This window comes from Oratosquilla oratoria, chromosome 43 (assembly GCF_046742065.1).
Source record: "Oratosquilla oratoria isolate Oo_2021 chromosome 43, ASM4674206v1, whole genome shotgun sequence".
NCBI lineage: Eukaryota > Metazoa > Arthropoda > Malacostraca > Stomatopoda > Squillidae > Oratosquilla > Oratosquilla oratoria.
Genome location: NC_134819.1, coordinates 18,560,530 through 18,583,995, shown reverse-complemented (window position 1 = coordinate 18,583,995; position 23,466 = coordinate 18,560,530). Strand labels below are relative to the sequence as shown.

At 42.5% G+C, this 23,466-nt stretch overlaps 1 protein-coding gene across 4 annotated transcripts in view; it reads right to left on the bottom strand.

The window, feature by feature from the left end:
- The window catches only part of LOC143021951 (dual oxidase maturation factor 1-like), a 57,010-nt gene that overhangs the window by 17,926 nt on the left and 15,618 nt on the right, over positions 1–23,466 (bottom strand). For 3 of the 4 annotated variants that reach the window (XM_076179868.1, XM_076179869.1, XM_076179871.1), the window contains 4 exons: positions 21,159–21,312; positions 10,812–11,035; positions 9,799–9,915; positions 1,785–1,847 (listed from right to left, as the gene is read on the bottom strand). In XM_076179868.1, the coding sequence (XP_076035983.1) occupies positions 1,785–1,847; positions 9,799–9,915; positions 10,812–11,035; positions 21,159–21,312 (558 nt within the window). The remainder of the gene's footprint in view (positions 1–1,784; positions 1,848–9,798; positions 9,916–10,811; positions 11,036–21,158; positions 21,313–23,466) is intronic. The other variant, XM_076179870.1, reaches the window with a different exon arrangement.

The window sequence follows — 23,466 nt, the reverse complement described above, 5'->3', positions numbered from 1 at the left end:
GTAATGACATTCTCTCTAAACCAGTGGTTCCCAAACTTTTTTTCTGTCATTTCCCCCTGCACCCAGGTCAACTATCCAGATTTTCCACTTCATGTGTAGCAGGAAAGAGTAGTTCAAATACACTGTGACTATTTACTAATTTATTTTTCAAATATACTGATAAACAGGCATTCTCTCTCTCTCTCTCAGACATGAGAAAATCCATCAGAGATTTTTTTAGTGGGTAATGTAATTATTTCCCCCTGGTAGCTTCAAATTTCCCCCCAGGGGGAAATTCCCCCCAGTTTGGGAACCACTGCTCTAAACTGTCTTCATCACATTTTCTATGGTTATCAATATTCACGGGTGAAAGAGAAAACGATCGATATAAGCGGTGACTATACTTTATGATGCGAGTATTATTACGACACTCTCCATCTGGAGTAAGTTTGGGCCAAATCGGAGACATGACGGTTTTTGGCCAAATCCGTGGGTTAACCCCTTTGGTAATTTTGAGGGTCATTTTGGCCACTTGTCCCGATTGGGTCACCACCTCAGCTACAGGTCGAGTGCCACCAGGGCTCTTGCGGATCGTAATAATACTCGCATCATAAAGTATAGTCACCGCTTATATCGATCGTTCTCTCTTTCACCCGTGAGTATTGATAACCATAGAAAATGTGATGAAGACAGTTTAGAGCAGTGGTTCCCAAACTGGGGGGAATTTCCCCCTGGGGGGAAATTTGAAGCTACCAGGGGGAAATAATTAAACTACCTGCGACACTGCTTCTGACCCAGGGCGGTGGGCAGGGTGCAGGGATGACCCGTCATCCAGGAGGTGCTCAGATGAGAGGAAGGGTGGGAGGGGTGTGGAGTGTATTTAGGGGTGAAATGGGTGGGAGTGTTTTTATGCCTTTCCTTTTTTGGCTACCTCCCTTGTAAGGGGGAAAAGCCTTGGTATATGTATGTACTAACTAAAAAAAATCTCTGATGGATTTTCTCATGTCTGAGAGAGAGAGAATGCCTGTTTATCAGTATATTTGTACATTTAAAAAATAAATTAGTAAATAGTCACAGTTTATTTGAACTACTCTTTCCCTGCTACACATGAAGGGTGAAATCTGGATAGTTGACCTGGGTGCAGGGGGAAATGACAGAAAAAAGTTTGGGAACCACTGGTTTAGAGAGTATGTCATTACGCAGGGGCAACTACAATAAATATAATCAAGACGCCGATATGGCAGCCTCGCGTATCCACTTGCTCCTCATGCCGACTACGTATGCGGCACCGTATGGAAGGGGTTAATATTCCCAGTCTGCTGCCACTTTCTCCCCTTGTACATCTTATTACCTTACATTTACCCATATTTATCTTCAACTTTCTTCTTTCACACACCTTCCCAAACTCTGCCACTAACTTACTCAATCCCTCATCTGATCCTGCTACAAGCAGTGTCATCAGCAAACAACAACTGGCTTATCTCCCACTTTTCTCCATTTTCTTTGACCATCTCCAATCCCCGACCCATGACACTCGTGTTTACCTCTCGCACCACCCCATCCATGTATAAATTGAACAGCAAAATAACATAACACATCCCTGGTGAAGTCCCACCTTTACCTCAAACCACTCACTCTCTCCATTTCTGATTCAAACACAGGCTCTACTACTCTCGTAAAAACCTTTGACTGCTCTTAAAAGTTTTGCTCCTATACCATATATCTGCAGTACCTCCTAGTGCCTTCTGGTCTACCCTGTCATAAGCCTTTTCCAAATCCATAAAAGGCCCTAAAAACATCCTTACCTTTTCCTAAAACTCTCTTATGTATCCGTCTTACCACAAAAAACTGATCCACACAATCCTTACCTGAAATGATAAATGAAAGGAGTTGGGGTGAGAAGGACGGAAAGATAAGATGATATGCATATCACATATCTGTAAATAGATTCTTACCATATGAATCTTTTTTGATTTACTGCAGTTGGTCAAGTTCAGGTTTTTACTTAGTTTCTTGGATTATTACAAGCTAATATCACTTCATAACCACCTACGAGTTATCTTGACCAGCCTTACTGTACAGTGCTATAGTAAATTTGCCACTACTGTATACATATTCTCTCCTTGACCCATATGGTAATTTATCATCCCAAGATTAATTAGATGACATGAATGAATTTGTAAGCATGTTGACTGACAAACTGTATTACCTTTCAAACTAAAGTAGAATGTTTTTAGACAAGAAATCTAAACAACTTGGTACACACAACTTTATGAAGAGCACTTAAATACAAGATCAGAATTTAGTCAGTTTTAGAAAAAGTCTACAGTAATGTATGTAATATTTCTTTGTCGCGGCTCGTGCCGCTTAAATTGTTTTTATCGGCTTAAGAAACCTGCACAGCGAAGCTATAGCGATAATCCCATACCACACACCTGGTCATATGGCCATTTCCCGAAGGTTGAGTGTGGTTGGAATTTTCCGCCAGAATCATCAGAAATTTAAAATTCCCGGCTCTGTGCAGGCATGCGCATTGTCGACCCCCACTTACCCCTCCCTTCTTAGCCGGCTCGCCTGAGTCGTCACTTCGATGAGAAATGAAGGCTTCGCTTGTGGGAGGAGGGAGGGACCCTAAATCTGTGCAGGTTTCTTAAGCCGATAAAAACAATTTAAGCGGCACGAGCCGCGACAAAGAAATATTATCGGCTGAAAGAAACCTGCACAGCGAAGCTATGCATGAGACAAGGACAGGTGGGAGGAGAGGTGAAGCCTGCTTCAAACCGTTATTTCGTGTGTCTTTCCTATGGGAGACTTATTCATTTTATCACTCCGTAGAGGGGAGAAAAGAAACGTCAAGTACCCACACCGAAGAATGTGACATGCACAACATTGCACTGTTCACACAATGCGTAAATTATACGAAATTCGTATCCTGTTCAGCGGTTCTTGGCCCCTCCCCACTCCTCGGTCGCCCTTTGCCCCCTCCATTCCCCCCCCCCCTTTTTTATGAGATGAGAGGGGTGGAGCTGTTTCCATGGCGACACATGGGACAGGGGCGACCGAGTGGTAGAGACACCGTGTCCCCAAGGGAGTCATCGATGTCCAGTCCCTAGGTCCCGCACCCACTCCACAGAGTGGGTGCGGAGAAACACCAGCGATGCCACGAAGTCTCTGATGCTGTGGGCGAGCGGGGCATGACCCGGGTCGGCTCTCTCCAAAATGCGGCAAAGTAGAAACGCCCGGGACCTCGGGGTTAGGGGAATCCTAAACTTCGAGTTGTAGAAGAGATGATCCTCAGAAATCCCTTCCGTGTGCTCCACGTAGTCTTCGAACGCACGGACCGGGCGCAGCGGTTGTGGACGTCCTCCCTCCAGGAAGGATTGTATTCTGAGAGGGCCAATCATGTCGTCCGCTCGGCCGTTCCTGGCCAGGAATGTTGGTGATGGAGAGGGTTAGGGCCGAGCTGTTCTCCTCCAGTTTGGGGAAGGACGGGTGGCGGGTGATTGCCGCCAGCTGTGAAGCCCAGTAGTCCGTAGTCAAGGCGAGCAGAAAGACGATACGTTGAGGGAAGTGTTCTTCCTCCATAATGGCCCTTTCGAACGCCAGGTACTGTAGAACACGATGCAAGGACCAGGCCAGGACCGGTTGATGTCTCGGCTCTCTTGAGGCGCTGATCCCCTTCATTGGGAGAGTTCGCGCCCTCTGTGGCATGGCACTCGGATGTTCATGCCAAAGCGTAGCAGATCAGTGAGGGCTGTATAGTGAGGCAAGATAGTCGCCGGTGCCCTGTTGGTGGAGGCAGCCAGCCAAGTCAAGAAGTCCAGAACCGTGCTGGCGGAGATGGTCACCATCGCGTGTCTCCGAAGGCAGTTCCGGAATCTCCGTCAGAAGGACCCATACTGCCGCACTGAGGACGGAAGGTGAGCTCTGAGCATCTTGTCTGCTGCCTCTGTAGAGAAGAGTTGGCTGAGAGCTCCCCGTAGAAACTCCAAGTATCAAGTTGGAGTGACGCTTGGAGAGGCGCGGTAAGGCTGTTGGCTAGGCAGGCTGACCCCAGTAGAAGGGGAGAAGGGCCCCATCTCATTAGCTCCCCGAACCACGGCTGGGTTGGCCAGTAGGGAGCTATCAGGAGGACCTGAGGGTCTGCATCACCTTCAGGAGGACCGGTGTCGCTGGAGGAGGAAAATGAATACGTACTTCCAGCTCTTCCAGTCCTCCGTGAAAGCGTCTGGGCCTCCTGTGCGTGTCCTTTGGATGCAGGTGAGGTAGAGGGGGAGCTGGGTCGTGTTTGGGGAGGCAAACAGGTCCACCTCTGGGGTGCCGTAGCGGAGGGAGAGCGACTCGAACACTTGTGGGCGTAGTTGCCACACCACGGAGGTCTCCTGAAACCTGGATAGAGCGACCGGCGTAGGGCCCCCGACCGAAGCCAGGGACGCAACAAGCTGTGGAGTGCTGAGGGTACCGGCCCGGGCAGGTCGCGCGGGAGGAGCAGTATGCTCCTGTCGACCTCCCGTACTAGCCGTCGGCGCCCCAAGCGGCTCAGTGGAAGGGCCGGGGTCACGAAGATGAGGCAACCCCCCCCCCCACCGAAGGCGAGAGAACGTGTGAGAGAAGCACGCTCTCTTGGGGCAGGGGAGCACCCGAAGAGCGCTGTGTCCCACTCAATCTCGAGCCAATAAAGTCTTTGTGTGGGAGCGAGGGCAGACCCGTCCCAGTCCACCCTGAACTCCACGTCCACCAACCCTCTCAGAGCCACCGAGATGTCGGTCGATGCACCCTCCCCGGTGGGCAAATGCATCAACTAGCCGTCTAGGTATATGAGTGTGGAGACGCTTGCTTCCGTCCAGCGTACGCCTACCACTCTCACTAGTTTCGTGAAGAGTCCGAAAGGGATTCTGGTACAATGATATGGTAAAGAGAATCAAATTAGTAGGGCAAGGTGGATTCCGATCCCCGGAGGGTGTAGTGAAGTCACAAAATCGATTGTAGAACGTATAACAACATACATGCGAGGCCGAGTTCGTTTCCGAGCGACCTCGTCCGTGGGCGTTAGTCAAGAGGCTTCGTCCTGGGTGAAGACGTTCCCTGAGCGTCTCCCGCTAAGACGGGCCTGGACCCTCGGTATGTATCCAACTCACCCCAAGTCTTCCCGCGGGAAGTCCTCGAAGCCCGTGGCGAGCGTCCTCATCCAATAGTGTCCTATGGCAGTTTGTGACGTCTCATCACCCGCAAGCTGACTTCCATACCTAGTGACATCATGTGATTATACTGTGACGTCACCGGATTTAATCATGGCGTCATAGGATCGCCTCGTGACATCACAGGGCCACAAACTGACGTCACAGAACTACATCGTGACGTCATTTTATCACATAATGACGTCATCTTACCATACCGTGACATCACTTTATCGCATATTGACGTTACCTGATCACATCGTGAACTATTATCACATCGTGGCATCATGTCATCATATCGTGACGACACCACCAAAATGACGTCACAGGACCCCCATCGTGACGTCATATGTTTTCATTGTAATTCCACTGGACCATACAGTAATGTTACAGAATTAGTGATGTCACATGGTCACATCGTGATGCCACAGGGTTACATCACGACGTCACAGGGTCACATTGTGATGTCACAGCACATCGTGACATCCAAGAATCATATAGTGACTTCAAAGGATCACTGACGTCACAGGATCACATTGTGATATAGCGAGGTGTCATTTCCTGGGTGCCTGGACAGCCTAGTAGGGCGGAGTCCAGATCGAGACGTCAAATGATGTCATTCAGGTGATGACAGGACCCCGTACTGAAGAGCGTTTCCAACAGGCGAGACCCCATCTTTGCTGAATAAAATCCCTCGCCGCTACACAAGGGGGATGTATGTAAGGTCATACCATGAGAAGGGGCGGATCTCGTAAGAGTCCGTCGTGGTAGGAGGATAAGGTAAAGATGAACGGAGGTGGTCCTCCACCCCGTCCCCCAACCCGACGGTCGTCAGATTGGGGGGGGTTCCTCATGAGAGGGGCCTTTCAGTCCTATACCCGCCGCCGGCGCGGAGGGGCGGAGGGAAGGACCAGGAGGGAGTGTGGGAAAGGGGGCCAGAGCTGGAGGCTCGTTAGAAGGCTGCTCTGAGGTGGGGAGGGATGCTCTGGTCTGCGCGGCCTGAAAGGCCGGATAGCGAGAGGACCTGTGCCTCTTCTTTGTCGCAGCTTGTGCCGCTTAAATTGTTTTTATCGGCTTAAGAAACCCGGAAGGAGGGTGGTGCCGTGACCGGGATGTGGAGGGTGTGGACGAGCTGAGGCCTCTTGGGAGAGATAGAACTCTTTCTCGAGCGGGACTTCCTGTTGGGTCTACATGAGCGGCTCCGGGAGGAAGGTGGGCTCACGGACCCGCCGAAAAGGCAAGCCGAAAGGTGCTAGAGGGCCACGACGGTCGGGAGCACGGGGGCCGCCGAGAGGCCCGCCGACCCCCCTGGGCGCCACCCTCCGCACCACCCGACACGTCCTCCCCCCCCGTCCCCCAAGAGTCCCCGGGCCGCCCACCCACGGACGGCCCGGAGACGTCGGACGACGGAAGAGATCAAAGTCCACGCCTAGGGTCTGACGAAGCAAGCCGTGAGGCGTTAGAGGACCATTGATGGTCGGAGGTATGGGGCTGCCGAGGCCTGATGACCCTCGGGGCGCCACCCTCCGTATCATAAGACATGTCCTCCTGTCCTCCGAGAGGCCCGGGTTCTTACCACGGACGACCCGAAGACGTATGGGGAACGGATTACGAGTGGAAAAGGTCCAAGTCTACGCCTAGGGCCTGACGATGCAAGCCGTGGGGCATTAGAGGACCATTGATGGTCGGAGGTACGGGGCTGCCGAGGCCTGATGACCCTCGGGGCGCCACCCTCTGTATCATAAGACATGTCCTCCTGTCCTCCGAGAGGCCCGGGTTCTTACCACGGACGACCCGAAGACGTATGGGGAACGGATTACGAGTGGAAAAGGTCCACGTCTACGCCTAGGGCCTGACGATGCAAGCCGTGAGGCGTTAGAGGACCATTGATGGTCGGAGGTATGGGGCTGCCGAGAGGCCTGATGACCCTGGGGGGCGCCACCCTCCGTACCATAAGACACGTCCCCCTGTCCTCCGAGAGGACCCGGGTTGTATACCAGGGACGACTCGGAGACGGGGACGGATTGCGATCGTATAAGGTCAAAGTCTACGCCTAGGGCCTGACGATGCAAGCCGTGAGGCGTTAAAGGACCATAGATGGTCGGAGGTATGGGGCCGCCGAGACCAGACGCCCCCCTCCGCACCACCAGACTCACAGCAAAGGGCACAAACCGGAGCAAATAGATTTAAGAAGGCCACAACTGGATCACTGATAGGGTGGTCGAAAACCGGCAACCATGCAGAAAGCGCTGAAACTATCAGTCGATTAACCAGCAGGAAACAGACTCACCGGCAAAGAACCCCAAGGCCGGCAGCGAGTATACCGCTCAGTCTCGTTTCCGCGCTAAAAGTGACGACTCAGGTGAGCCGGCTAAGAAGGGAGGGGGTAGGGAGGGGGAGGTGGGGTCGACAATGCGCATGCCTGCACAGAGCCGGGAATTTTAAATTTCTGATGACTCTGGCGGAAAATTCCAACCACACTCAACCTTCGGGAAATGGCCATATGACCAGGAGTGTGGTATGGGATTATCGCTATAGCTTCGCTGTGCAGGTTTCTTTCAGCCGATAATGTAATAATATACATCAAAATCTTCAGTACAACGACATAAGAATATCTACATATTTTCATCAAGGATAACCATCACACATATGAACTTACTGTATTTGCCAACACACATGCATACACACACAGTTTCTATGTTTCTATGTTCCTATGGTTTCCAGTTTTCTTAATATATATATATTTTTATGTGTATTTACCTAGTTGTGTATTTACAACTAGGTAAATACACATAAAAAATATATTAAGAAAACTGGAAACCATAGGAGGGATACAAGGTAAACTACTGAAATGGATGGAGGACTTCTTGTGTGTCGTTGAGCAGCAGGCGTCACTTAATTGAGAAGTAGGCGTTAGTTGAGCAGTAGGCGTCATTCAGGTTAGGTCAACAGGAGTAGCTGCTTCAAACAGTGAGATGGCAAGTGGTTGTGTTTCTGTGATCAATGCCGAAGATGTACAATCTCTATGTAATAGAATTGTTGCCTTAGAGAAGACTGTTGAGGGCCTTAAAGAGGAGAATTGAGTTCTTCACTCGAAGACCCAAAACACAGATGACAAACCATGTTTGAAACCTGGGTGGAAAAAGGTGACAAACAAAACATGAAGAGATGGTAAAAAGCCCTCACCAGACACACTTGAATGCAGAAACTCATTTCAAGCTCTTGTGGGTTTACAAAAGAAGGATAGGGCAGTCACTAGGAGATAGCCAGATGTGGTGTTAAGATAGGGCCTTCTGTGACAAAGATAGGAAGCACAGGACCCAGGTGTGTTTCCCCAGGGCAAGGATAGGTGATGTTTGAGACAGGATTGAAGAGTGTATTGTCAGGGAAGGTGTGAAACCCATCAATTGCTTGATTGCTGATGGGAATGACATAGGTAAGTTAGGGAGTGAGGAACTGTTTGTGCGGTTCTGGGATGCACTAGATAAGTGGAATTTTCCAAGGCACACAGCTGGAGGCATGTGGCATTCCAGGGCTATTGCAATGAGTTGCAGGCTGGCCAAATATTATAAGGACAATGGATAGGGGTTACTGGGCTGGATAGAGTGAGAAATGCGGTGAGGAGGAGAGCGGGGGTGGATAGGGAGTTGGGAGATAGAGTTGATGAAAGAGTATTGGGATGGTTTGGACACATGGAAAGAATGAGTGAAGAAAGATTAGTAAAAGAGGAAGGCAGAATTAGAAGGAGTGAACATGAGAGTGTGACCAAGGATGAGATGGCTGGATGGGGTAAAAGGGACAATGGGAAAGAGGGGAATGTCTGTTGAGGAAGGATGGGAGAAGACAGAAGATAGGGGTGAATGGAGAATGGTTGTGTATGGATGATGCTGTGATGCATGAAAGGGAGTGGTTAGGGGATAGAGGGGTGAGGGAGTATGTGTGAAAAAATAATTTGACACAGTCCAAAGGGATTTCTCCCCATCTTCTCTTTTTCTGCATGAGGGGACAGAGAGGGGGGTCACCAATTTAATGAAGTGGCCTTGTTGTGGATGTGCTGTGTCTTGCTACATTGCTTCTGACCCAGGGCAGTGGGTGAGATGCAAGGATGACCCATCATCCAGGAGCCAAGATAAGAGGGAGAGTGGTGAATGGGAGTGGAGTATGTGGGGATGGAATGGGTGGGAGTGGATTTACTGTCCACCCTGGCATTTGGGCCAGGGTGTGGTCTTGGTATATATATATATATATGTATGTATATATATATATATGTATATATACATACATACATACATATATATACATATATATATATATATATATGTATGTATATATATATATATGTATATATATACATACATACATACATATACCAAGGCTTTTTTTCCCTTACAAGGGGGGTAGCCAAAAAGAAAAGAAAAAGGCATATATATATATATGTATATATATATATATATATATATATATATATATGTACCATTAACTGATAACATACAGTGAGACAGGTTGCCATGCACAAGTCATTGCATTGCTAGATGTGTAAACAATGGGGATTTCCTCAGGCCACAACAAAGAGCTCAAGTTAGTCAACAGAATATTATACAAGTTTAATCATTCATATGAGAACAAGAGGAACTTTACTTACCTTGTATTTCAACAAAGGATAATGAATTGATGCCAAAGAAGTTTAAAATATAACTTTCAAATGTACTTGTTCTTGCCAACAGGGATATCATGCCACCCAGAACTATGCATGCTATTCCTGAGGATAGGTGGAAAGGAAAAGTAAATCAGTATTTACATTACATTTTTCATCAACAGAGGTCCAATCTGCAATAAAAATAATCTTCCAGTCATTCTCTTGATTTTTACTTATGCATACATACCCAAGATTTTTTTCCCCAAAGTCAAAAGGCACATTCCACATCCCACCCATTTCATCTCCACCCATTCCACCCTCATTCACAACCCTCCCTCCCTCCCTCTCATCTTAGTTCCTCCTGGAGGACAGGTCATCCCTGCATCTTGTCCATCACCCTGGGTCAGAAGCAATGCAGCAAGACATTGCACATCCACAGCAAAGCTGCTTCACTCAATCAGTGACCCCCCATTTTTATGCAGAAGAATGTTTTGCCTCTACTGTGACCCTGAATAACTCTGCTTTCTTATTGTTTATTCAATTGGCAATTATTTTCATCTGGCTCTGCCTAATAGGCAAATCTAGGGGCGTTGCTTTGCATCGCCATTGTCAACAACGTTGCGTCAAGACAAAAATAATTATTTTCCATCCCTGACTCTCTCTTAAAGTTGGAACCAGCAATGTTTTGCCTCTACTGTGACCCTGAAATAGCATAACTTCCCCTTGTTCACTCAACTGGTGTGTGTGTGTTTATACATGACTGGTTTTAGTTTTTAAATATATAATGAATCCACTACCTCATTTCTATCTTGCTTGAGGCCACGGCCCCCAAAAAACTGGACATGGCCACTGGATGGTCCCAAACATCACTTAGCAAAGAAATGTTGTAGAGCTGTCATGAGTCTGCTAGTTAGGATGGCATAATATGAAGGATTCAGCCCACAGGTCCACGCAACCAAAATCCGCCTGGGTGCAACTTCTCATAAGGTATTACAATCCCAGGTGTTATTTTAGCTTACCCACACAAAGGGCCAGGTACCAGTGGACTCCAAATTGTGTCTCAAGCAGGACATTTTCCTTCCCATGACTGAAGGGGATGGCCAGTTCAATGAAGTTCCGGTAGGAGACCCAGATTAAGGCAGCGCATAATAGGAAAGTCCCGGTGAGTAGGAGCAAGAGTCCACCATACACAGGCACCATGAGCAATGTCACATGTGCCAATATCCACAGCGGGAAAGCAGTCCTGCAAACAAAGATTAATTCATTTGTTCAATAAAGGTTCCTTATGACATTTGGAAAGCAAGCAGTAGCTACCAGTTAAGCTCAAAGACCTAATGGTATAGATTCCGTGCCAGGTCTGATGACCATGCTTGGCCTTCAGGGTTTCATTCCTGACCCTCTCTCTCTCTCTCTCTCTCTCTCTCTCTCTCTCTCTCTCTCTCGCTCATACAAACACACACACAAACACACACCAGCAATGTTTTGATTGATTGATTGATTTATGGAATTTTTGGCTTGAAGGCCAAGCGCCGGAGCCGGTAGGCCATTCAGCGCAAGCCAGCAATGTTTTGCCTATACTGTGACACTGAATAGGTTTGCTTTCCCCCTGTCTATTCAATTGGCAATTATTTTCATCTGGGTTTGAGGGGACTTGTTGACTGTCTACAGAATCATGAGAGGCATGGAAGTCCTTGATAGAGAAGACTTACTAAATTGGGATAAGAGAAATACAAAGGGTCATGGAAGGAAGCTCAAAAGGGACAGTTATAGAAGAGACCTGAAAAAGAACAGCTTTCCCAAAGAGTAGTGGATGTATGGAACAAACTAGATGAAATAACAGGGTGTGCAAAAACCATACACAAATTTAAGAGCAATTTAGACACTGCGAGATACAGAAACGGGACACCATAAGCATAGCTCCCCTTTTTGTAAGATACAACTAGGTAAATGCACACACACACACACACACTTTCAACGAACGGACGGCTTGACGAACGCTCTGAAGAAAAGTGCAGATTGTGGATACCAACGCAAAGAGAAGTGCCTTTTTGTATTTGCAGGGGGGGGGAAATTGCTCGTGAGGTAGTGGGAAAGTAAGGAAAGAGGAGAGGGGGAGGGATTGCTGGGGAAATGGAAGGAAATGAGGATGTGGAGGACTTGGCCCAGGCAGACGGGCGTAAGGTCAACATGAAACGACCACCGGACCAGCTCAGTGATGACGAAATGGCAAATAAAAATGTAAAGATTAGAAGTATAGAGAGGAGCAATACAGAAGAAAGTGACGAGAATATGTTCCAGGGATTTAAAGAGGGTGGGGGGGACACAACCCCCCCCCCCCGACTGATAAGACTAGAGGAGAGAGTTGATAAGGTGATCGAGGACTTGGAGCGTAAGTTAGGTAACGTAGACTCCATTTTCCAAAGAATTGAAAGGTTGGAACAACTAGAGAAGGCTAACAGAAATTTAACTGAAGAAATAGAGGACCTAAAAAGACAGTTAGGAAATGTAAAGGAGGAGAATGAGAAATTGAAGAAGAATAGTAATGAAAACAAAGAGAAAATAGCTACAGAAGCTAAAAATTGGAGAATAACTCAAGAAGGGAATAAGGTTTCATTCACTGACATAGTCAAACAGCAATTGAAAGAACATAATGAAGACTCAGTTATTAAAGTGATGAGACAGAAGGAGAATATAGTAAGAGAATTAGCTGACAAAAAGAAATGTATAATTATATTAGGAATGGAAGAGAAACATAACCCAGATAGAACCGCAAGAATCAAGGAGGAAAATGAAAGAGTAAGCAGTTTATTAAAATTAGTCCAGGAAGATGAACCAGAAATTATAAAGGAAATTGAGGAAAAATTCAGACTCGGAAAATATAGTACAGATAAGACCAGACCAATTAAGATTAAATTCAGGTCACAAACAACAGCAGAGAAAATTCTATCCAAGACAGGGAAACTAGCAACAAATGATCAATATAAAAAGGTATGGATAAAAAGAGAAATGAATAAGGAGGAAAGAGAGGCAGAAAAGCAGAAAAGAATTGAAGCTAAGGCAAAAAACGAGGAAAGAACGGAGTCAGAGAAAGAGAGATTCTATTGGAGAGTAGTGAACATGAAAATAAAGCAGTTCGACATACTAAAGAAAAACATAAGGGAAACAGAGAATACAATGGAAGTGGCAGAAAACTAAGTGTCTTACACAAATATAGATGGATTGATAACAGGATTGAATGAACTGAATGATTATTTGAAAGAAAAAGAACCGGACATAATGGGAATTGTAGAAACAAAATTAAAAGGCCCACTACCACCCAACAGTGTAGGACATGATACATACAATTATTGGATTAGAAACAGAGAGAAAAAACAAGGGGGTGGAGTTATGTTCCTGACTAAGAAGGATATAAACGTGAAAGGTGTCATATATGGAAAGAATACAGTAGAGATGATTATGATAGAAGTGGAAGACCGAGATAAGAAGAGCAGAAAATTTGTGATCAATTATGTGCCTCCGAAAACAGCCTCATGGGAGGAGAGTGAACATAAAAGTATGTTAGAGGACACAAAGATAGCATTAACTAAAATAATGGAAGACGGAGGAAGAATAGTTATGATGGGCGACTTTAATTGCAAAGAAATCTGCTGGGAAGAAATGACAGTAAAGAGTGGTGATGACTCATGGGGAAATGCTCTACTTGAGATGATTACTGACCATTCAATGACACAATGGATACAAGAGAACACTAGGTATAGAAATGAAGAAGAACCATCGAGGCTAGACTTAATAATTACATCTGAACCTAGAATAGTAGACAAGATTGAATATAAAACACCAATAGGTAAAAGTGACCACATATTGATTGAACTGGAACTTAATGAAGAAAAATATATGAAAAGAAATGAACAATATAGAAAAGGAAGAATGATGTATGAAAAAACAAACTTTGATAAAATAAGAGAATTCTTCCAACAAGAAAACTGGGAAGAAATATACAAAGAAGAAACAACAGTGGAAGAGAAATGGAATATTTTGACAAAAATTTACAAAAAAGGAGTGGAAAAGTATGTCCCAAGACAAAAACAAGAAAAAGAATATGTAAAATGCTGGTACAGCAAAAGTTGTAGGGAGTTAAAGGACAAAAGAGACAAAGCCTGGAACAGATGGAAAAAAGACAGACCTGAAAAATGGAAAATATATACTGGTTATAGAAATGAATATGTACAAAAGTGCAGAGAGGAAAAAAGAAAATATGAAAAAGATGTTATAGAAAAGTGTAAAGATCAACCAAAACTATTCTACAGATTTGTAAACAATAAACTGAAAAACAAACAAGACTTAGAGAAATTAAGACAAGGAGGAGTTGAATACACTGAGGAAATGGAAATGGCAGAAATTATGAACAAACATTTTAAATCAGTGTTTACAAGGGAAAATATACAACCTGAAGAGATTGAGTGGAAGGAAAAAGTCCCCCCTATGGAAGAAATAGAAGTAACAAAGAATGAAATATTGACACACTTGGGTAATTTTGATGTCAGAAAATCGCATGGGCCAGATGAAATAGCAAACTGGATTCTGAAAGAATGCAGGAATGAACTGGCAGACAAAATACATAGCATAATAAGCAGTTCCTTAAAAGAAGGAAAAGTTCCAGAAGATTGGAAAAAAGCAAATATAGTACCTATATATAAAGGAGGAAATAAAGAAGAACCTACCAACTATAGACCAGTCTCTCTAACAAGTACAATAGCAAAAATATGTGAAAGAATTATCAAAAGTAGATGGGTAAAATACTTGGAAAAAAACAACGTACTAAATCCAAGGCAATTTGGATTCAGACAAGGACGATCATGCGTCACCAATTTAATATGTTTCTATTCAAGGCTAATAGATATAATACAAGAAAGAGATGGATGGGCTGATTGTGCATTTCTAGACCTAAAAAAAGCTTTTGACAAAGTACCACATAAGAAGTTGCTTAAGAAATTAGAATATGAAGGAGGAATACAAGGTAAATTGCTAAATTGGATGGAAGACTTTTTGCAAGAAAGAAAAATGAGAGTAGTGATAAGAGATCAGCACTCAAAATGGAATGAAGTAATAAGCGGTGTCCCGCAGGGAACAGTTCTGGCCCCAATAATGTTTGCTATATATATTAATGATATGGATGAAGGAATTGAAAGCTATATGAGCTTCTTTGCAGATGATGCAAAATTACTGAAAAGAGTGAAAACTGAAGAAGATTGTGAATCACTACAGAGAGATCTAAATAAAGTACAAGAATGGAGTAGGAAGTGGGAGATGGAGTTCAATACAAAAAAGTGTAGTATAATGGAATTTGGAAAAAGCAAAAACAGAATAACAGGATCATATAATTTGGGAGAAGAAGGAATAAAAAAAGTAGAAAATGAGAAGGACCTGGGAGTCATTGTTATGAATAATATGTCACCTGAGAAACATATAAATAAGATTTTTGGAGAAACTTATAATTTAATAAGAACAATCAAAGTGGCATTTACATACCTGGATGAAGAAATGGTGAGGAAAATCCTAATCACCCTGATAAGACCAAGATTGGAATATGCAGCAACGATATGGTCACCAAGTACAAAAAAATGTATAAAAAAACTTGAAAGAATACAAAGAGCAATTACAAAACTGGCACCAACACTCTCAAAACTATCATATGAAGAGAGACTACAAAAACTTAAACTACAGACACTAGAGCAAAGAAGAGAGAGAGGAGATTTGATAGCTATTTACAGAATCATGAAAGGCATAGAAATTACTGATAGAGAGAATCTGATAAAATGGGATGACAGAAATACAAGAGGACACGGAAAGAAAATAAAAAAAGACAGCTATAGAAGAGATTTTAAAAAGAACAGCTTTCCTCACAGAGCAATAGACAGTTGGAACAAGTTAGATGAGAAAGTGGTGTGTGCAAAATCAATACATGAATTTAAAAATAGTTTAGATAAAATGAGATATGAAGACGGGACCCCACGAGCATAGCTCCCCTTCCCGTAAAATACAACTAGGTAAATACAACTAGGTAAATACACTTTCAACGAACGGACGGCTTGAAGAACGCTCTGAAGAAAAGTGCAGATTGTGGATACCAACGCAAAGAGAAGTGCCTTTTTGTATTTGCAGGGGGGGGGAAATTGCTCGTGAGGTAGTGGGAAAGTAAGGAAAGAGGAGAGGGGGAGGGATTGCTGGGAAAATGGAAGGTAATGAGGAAGTAGAGGACTTGGTCCAAATAGACCGCCGTAAAGTAAACAAAAGACCACAAGACGAGCTGGAGGACGACGGAATGTCTAATAAGAATGTAAAGATTAGAAGTATAGATAGGAACAATACAGTAGAAAGTGATGAGAATATTTTCAAGGGATTTAAAGAGAGTGGGGGGGACACAAACCCCCCCCGACTGACAAGACTAGAGAAGAAGGTTGATAAGGTGATCGAGGACTTGGAGAGTAGGTTAGGTCATATGAACACCATTTTACAAAGGGTTGAAAGATTGGAAGAACTGGAAAAGGCGAATAAAAACTTAACTGATGAAATAGAAGAACTAAAAAGACAGTTAAGAGAGGTAAAGGGGGAGAATGAGGAATTGAAGAAGAATAGTAAAGAAAACAGAGAAACAATAGCTAAAGAAAGTAAAAATTGGAAGCAAACCCAAGAAGGAAATAAGATTTCATTCACTGACATAGTCAAACAGCAATTGAAAGAACATACTGAAGACTCAGTTATTAAAGTGATGAGACAAAAGGAGAATATAGTAAGGGATTTAGCAGACAAGAAGAAATGTATAATTATATTAGGAATGGAAGAGAAACACAACACAGATAGAACCACAAGAATCAAAGAGGAAAATGAAAAAGTAAGCCAATTACTAGAATCAGTTCAGGAAGATGAACCAGGAATTATGAAACAAATCGAAGAGAAATTTAGACTCGGAAAGTATAGCACAGACAAGACCAGACCAATTAAGATTAAATTCAAGTCACAAACAACGGCAGAGAATATCTTATCCAAAACAGGGAAACTAGCAACAAGTGAACAATACAAAAATATATGGATAAAAAGAGAAATGAATAAAGAGGAAAGAGAGGAAGAAAAGCAGAAAAGACTGGAAGCTAAGACAAAAAACGAGAACAGAACGGAGTCAGAGAAAGAGAGATTCTATTGGAGAGTAGTGAACATGAAACTAAGGAAGTTCGACATACAAAAGAAAAACATAAGGGAAACAGAGAACACAATGGAAGTGGCAGAAAACTAAGAGTGTCTTACACAAATATAGATGGATCAATAACAGGATTGAATGAGCTGAATGATTATTTGAAAGAAAAAGAACCGGACATAATGGGAATTGTAGAAACAAAATTAAAAGGCCCACTACCACCCAACAGTGTAGGACATGATGCATACAATTATTGGATTAGAAACAGAGAGAAAAAGCAAGGGGGTGGAGTTATGTTCCTGACTAAGAAGGATATAAATGTGAAAGGTGTCATATATGGAAAGAATACAGTAGAGATGATTATGATAGAAGTGGAAGACAGAGATAAGAAGAGCAGAAAATTTGTGATCAATTATGTGCCTCCGAAAACAGCCTCATGGGAGGAGAGTGAATATAAAAGTATGCTAGAGGACACAAAGATAGCATTAACTAAAATAATGGAAGACGGAGGAAGAATAGTTATGATGGGCGACTTTAATTGCAAAGAAATCTGCTGGGAAGAAATGACAGTAAAGAGTGGTGATGACTCATGGGGAAATGCTCTACTTGAGATGATTACTGACCATTCAATGACACAATGGATACAAGAGAACACTAGGTATAGAAATGAAGAAGAACCATCGAGGCTAGACTTAATAATTACATCTGAACCTAGAATAGTGGACAAGATTGAATATAAAACACCAATAGGTAAAAGTGACCACATATTGATTGAACTGGAACTTAATGAAGAAAAATATATGAAAAGAAATGAACAATATAGAAAAGGAAGAATGATGTATGAAAAAACAAATTTTGATAAAATAAGAGAATTCTTCCAACAAGAAAACTGGGAAGAAATATACAAAGAAGAAACATCAGTGGAAGAGAAATGGAATATTTTGACAAAAATTTACAAAGAAGGAGTGGAAAAGTATGTCCCAAGACAAAAACAAGAAAAAGAATATGTAAAATGCTGGTACAACAAAAGTTGTAGGGAGTTAAAAGACAAAAGAGACAAAGCCTGGACCAGATGGAAAAAAGACAGAAGACCTGAAAAATGGAAAATATATACTGGTTATAGAAATGAATATGTACAAAAGTGCAGAGAGAAAAAAAGAAAATATGAAAAAGATGTTATAGAAAAGTGTAAAGATCAACCAAAACTATTCTACAGATTTGTAAACAATAAACTGAAAAACAAACAAGACTTGGAGAAATTGAGACAAGGAGGAGTTGAATACACTGAGGAAATGGAAATGGCAGAAATTATGAACAAACATTTTAAATCAGTGTTTACAAGGGAAAATATACAACCTGAAGAGATTGAGTGGAAAGAAAAAGTCCCCCCTATGGAAGAAATAGAAGTAACAAAGAATGAAATATTGACACACTTGGGTAATTTTGATGTCAGAAAATCGCATGGGCCAGATGAAATAGCAAACTGGATTCTGAAAGAATGCAGGAATGAACTGGCAGACAAAATACATAGCATAATAAGCAGTTCCTTAAAAGAAGGAAAAGTTCCAGAAGATTGGAAAAAAGCAAATATAGTACCTATATATAAAGGAGGAAATAAAGAAGAACCTACCAACTATAGACCAGTCTCTCTAACAAGTACAATAGCAAAAATTTGTGAAAGAATTATCAAAAGTAGATGGGTAAAATACTTGGAAAAAAACAACGTACTAAATCCAAGGCAATTTGGATTCAGACAAGGACGATCATGCGTCACCAATTTAATATGTTTCTATTCAAGGCTAATAGATATAATACAAGAAAGAGATGGATGGGCTGATTGTGCATTTCTAGACCTAAAAAAAGCTTTTGACAAAGTACCACATAAGAAGCTGCTTAAGAAATTAGAATATGAAGGAGGAATACAAGGTAAATTGCTAAATTGGATGGAAGACTTTTTGCAAGAAAGAAAAATGAGAGTAGTGATAAGAGATCAGCACTCAAAATGGAATGAAGTAATAAGCGGTGTCCCGCAGGGAACAGTTCTGGCCCCAATAATGTTTGCTATATATATTAATGATATGGATGAAGGAATTGAAAGCTATATGAGCTTCTTTGCAGATGATGCAAAATTACTGAAAAGAGTGAAAACTGAAGAAGATTGTGAATCACTACAGAGAGATCTAAATAAAGTACAAGAATGGAGTAGGAAGTGGGAGATGGAGTTCAATACAAAAAAATGTAGTATAATGGAATTTGGAAAAAGCAAAAACAGAATAACAGGATCATATAATTTGGGAGAAGAAGGAATAAAAAAAGTAGAAAATGAGAAGGACCTGGGAGTCATTGTTATGAATAATATGTCACCTGAGAAACATATAAATAAGATTTTTGGAGAAACCTATAATTTAATAAGAACAATCAAAGTGGCATTTACATACCTGGATGAAGAAATGGTGAGGAAAATCCTAATCACCCTGATAAGACCAAGATTGGAATATGCAGCAACGATATGGTCACCAAGTACAAAAAAATGTATAAAAAAACTTGAAAGAATACAAAGAGCAATTACAAAATTGGCACCAACACTCTCAAAACTATCATATGAAGAGAGACTACAAAAACTTAAACTACAGACACTAGAGCAAAGAAGAGAGAGGAGATTTGATAGCTATTTACAGAATCATGAAAGGCATAGAAATTACTGATAGAGAGAATCTGATAAAATGGGATGACAGAAATACAAGAGGACACGGAAAGAAAATAAAAAAAGACAGCTATAGAAGAGATTTGAAAAAGAACAGCTTTCCTCACAGAGCAATAGACAGTTGGAACAAGTTAGATGAGAAAGTGGTGTGTGCAAAAACAATACATGAATTTAAAAATAGTTTAGATAAAATGAGATATGAAGACGGGACCCCACGAGCATAGCTCCCCTTCCCGTAAAATACAACTAGGTAAATACAACTAGGTAAATACACACCCATATAAACAAAATTGTTGGTGAAACCTATAACTTGCTAAGATCAATAAAAGTGGCTTTTACTTACTTGGATGAAGAAATGGTAAAGAAAATATTAGTCACACTAATAAGGCCCAAACTGAGTATGCATGGTCATATAATGTTCCCCACTGCACTAGGTCATTTGTACCAAAAAGAACATAAAGAAAATAGAAAGAATCCAAAGAGCAGCTACAAAAATGGCACCTGCACTTGCAAACCTATCATACGAGGAGAGATTGGCTAAACTGGAGCTACCAACACTGGAGGAAAGAAGAGAGAGAGGAGACCTACTGACCATCTACAGAATCATGAAAGGCACAGAGATACTTGATAGAGAACAATTACTAAACTGGGACAAGAGAAACACAAGAGGACATGGAAGGAAATTAAGAAAACATAGCTATAGAAGAGAACTGAAGAAAAACAGTTTTCCACATAGAGTTTTAGACACTTGGAACAAACTGGATAATGAAATAGTAAGCTCAAAAACCATTCACGAGTTTAAAAGCAAACTAGACACTGAGAGATACAATGGCGGGACAACACGAGCATAGCTCCCCTTCCCGCAAAATACAACTAGGTAAATACAAGAATCTAGAATTTTAACAACAAAGGCAAAGAGATGGTATTCTACGATCATAGCTCCTTTCCTATATACTGCAATTGAGTCAATATAGCATTCACTTAAACAGCTTACCATATGTCTCCTTAATAAACTGCCATCGACTTATCTATCACAGCACCTCCCAATATGAAAATCTATGCTATTCTTTCTCGGCTTAAAACTTAGACAAAAAGGAAATTGATTAAACAAAGCAGAGCTTTGCTGAGGCACCAGAGACCCATGGCACCAGAAGCCCAAAGGCCGACATGTAAAAGCTATAATAAATTTTCTATTTCTTATTTCATTCTTTATTCTATTTATCTATCTTCTTATCATTACTATTATTATTGTCATTTTTCAAATGGGTCCCCTATCCAACTTCAGCTACATTCAGAATCCCTTCCCACTGGGTGACATCGTGTTTTCTCCACCCTTGCCTGCAATATTGTGAGGTTGTAGTTCTCCATACATTCCACCTCCAATGGTAATTTTGTCACTATGCCAAAGAAGGATCCATTTGGAGGGAAAATAAAGGATCTAAAGCCAAGGAGCTACAGGACACTGCTTACCAGATGCAGATGTGAGCGTACCATCCTGAGTGGCGGTAATGGCGCCCAAAGCGGATGCCTTCTCCATCAAAGGTGAAGTACTCTGCCACCCACAGGATTGGGTAGGGTGTCCCACGCCTCTGGTGCTCTCGGAACTCCTGCTGTATCTCTCCAGCTGAATATTGCAAAAAAAAAAAAAAAAAAAAAATGAATAAATAAATAAATGAAATAAAATAAATTCAATAATTTAAAAAAATTATCAAATAAATAAATAATACATACAGTACATACATACATATACTAAGGCCTTTTCCCCCTTTCAAGGGAGGCAGCCAAAAAGAAAAAGACATTTTAATGTCCGTGGGTGATTGGAAGCTCATTACACATAAGTAGATGCTCCCACACATCCAACCCAAAATGAACTACTAAGAGTCTGTGATATTTAGTGGGAGTGATATTCTTAGTCTAAGGCAGTTTGGAGAAAGTTTGAAGTGTATCATTCACTTCTTTGCTGATGTTTCACAAATATCCTGTTCCAATCCTCTCTCTCCCTTCCACTCACTTTTTTTTTATTATTATTTATTTGGAGAATAATGGAGAAAAGTGGGAGGTGAGCCAGCTGTTGTTTGTGGACAGCACTGCGCTTGTGGCGGGATCGGAGGAGGGATTGAGGAAGTTGGTGACAGAGTTTGGGAGAGTGTGTGATAGAAGAAAGCTAAAGATGAATGTGGGTAAAAGTAAGGTGATGAGATGTACAAGGGGTGAAAGTGGCAGTAGACTGGAAGTGAGCATTAAGGGAGAGCGACTGGAGGAAGTGGATAGTTTTAGATACTTGGGTGCAAATGTGGCAGAAAAAGGTGGAGTGAAGGTGGAGGTAGAATGTAGATTGAGAGAAGCGAGTAAATGCCTTGGTGGATTGAAGAGTGTAATGAGGAATAGACATTTGGGAATGGATGCTAAGAGGAGACTGTATGAAGGAGTGATTGTGCCAACAGCACTGTATGGGGCAGAAACATGGAACATAAGAGAGGAAGAGAGAAAGAGTTTGAATGTGTTTGAGATGAGATGAGGTGTCTGAGAAGTATGATGGGGGTTACTAGGCTAGATAGAGTGAGAAATGAGGAGGTGAGGAGGAGAACAGGGGTGGAAAGGGAGTTGGGAGATAGGGTGGATGAAAGAGTATTAGGATGGTTTGGACGCATGGAAAGAATGAGTGAAGAAAGACTAGTAAAAGAGGTATGGAAGGCAGATGTGGAGGGAGTGAACATGAGGGGATGTCCTAGGATGAGATGGTTGGATGGGGTGAAGGGGGCTTTGGGGAAGAGGGGAATGTCTGTTGGGGAAGGATGGGAGAGGACAGAAGACACAGGTGAATCGAGAATGGTTGTATATGGATGATGTTGTGATGCATGAGGTGGAATGGGTGGGGGTGAGGTAGTGTGTGTGAGCAAAATTTGATGCAGCCCAAAGGGATTTCTCCTCGTCTTCTCCTTTTATGCATGGGGGGACGGAGAGGGGGGGTCACCAATTTAATGAAGCGGCCTTGCTGTGGATGTGCTGTGACTTGTGACACTGCCTCTGACCCAGGCCAGTGGACAAGGTGCAGGGATGACCCGTCATCCAGGAGGTGCTAAGATAAGAGGGAGGGTGGAGGGGAGTGGAGTGTATTTAGGGATGGAATGGGTGGGAATGATTTTATGCCTTTTTCTTTTTGGCTACCTCCCTTGAAAGGGGGAAAAGGCCTTGGTATATGTATGTATAATAATACCAATAATGATAACATTAATAGCAATAATAATAATGGTAACACCAATAACAGTAACAATATTAACAATATATGATAATTATTATCAATAACATTAATTATAACAATAGTGATAATGATACTAACAATTACAAAAATAAAGACAATAATAACTAATAATAATAATTAATAATATTATTATTAATACATACATATACCAAGGCCTTTTCCCCCTTTCAAGGGAGGTAGCCAAAAAGGAAAAGGCATAAAATCATTCCCACCCATTCCATCCCTGAATACACTCCACACCCCTCCACCCTCCCTCTTATCTTAGCAACTCCTGGATGACGGATCATACCTGCACCTTGTCCACTGCCCTGGGTCAGAAGCAGTGTTGCAAGACACAGTACATCTACAGCAAGGCCGCTTCATTAAATCGGCAACCCCCCCCTCCGTCCCCCCCATGCATGAAAGGAAAAGACGGGGAGAAATCCCTTTGGGCTGCATCAAATTTTACTCACACATACTACCTCACCCCCTATCCCCCTGCCCATTTCACCTCATGCATCACAACATCATCCATTT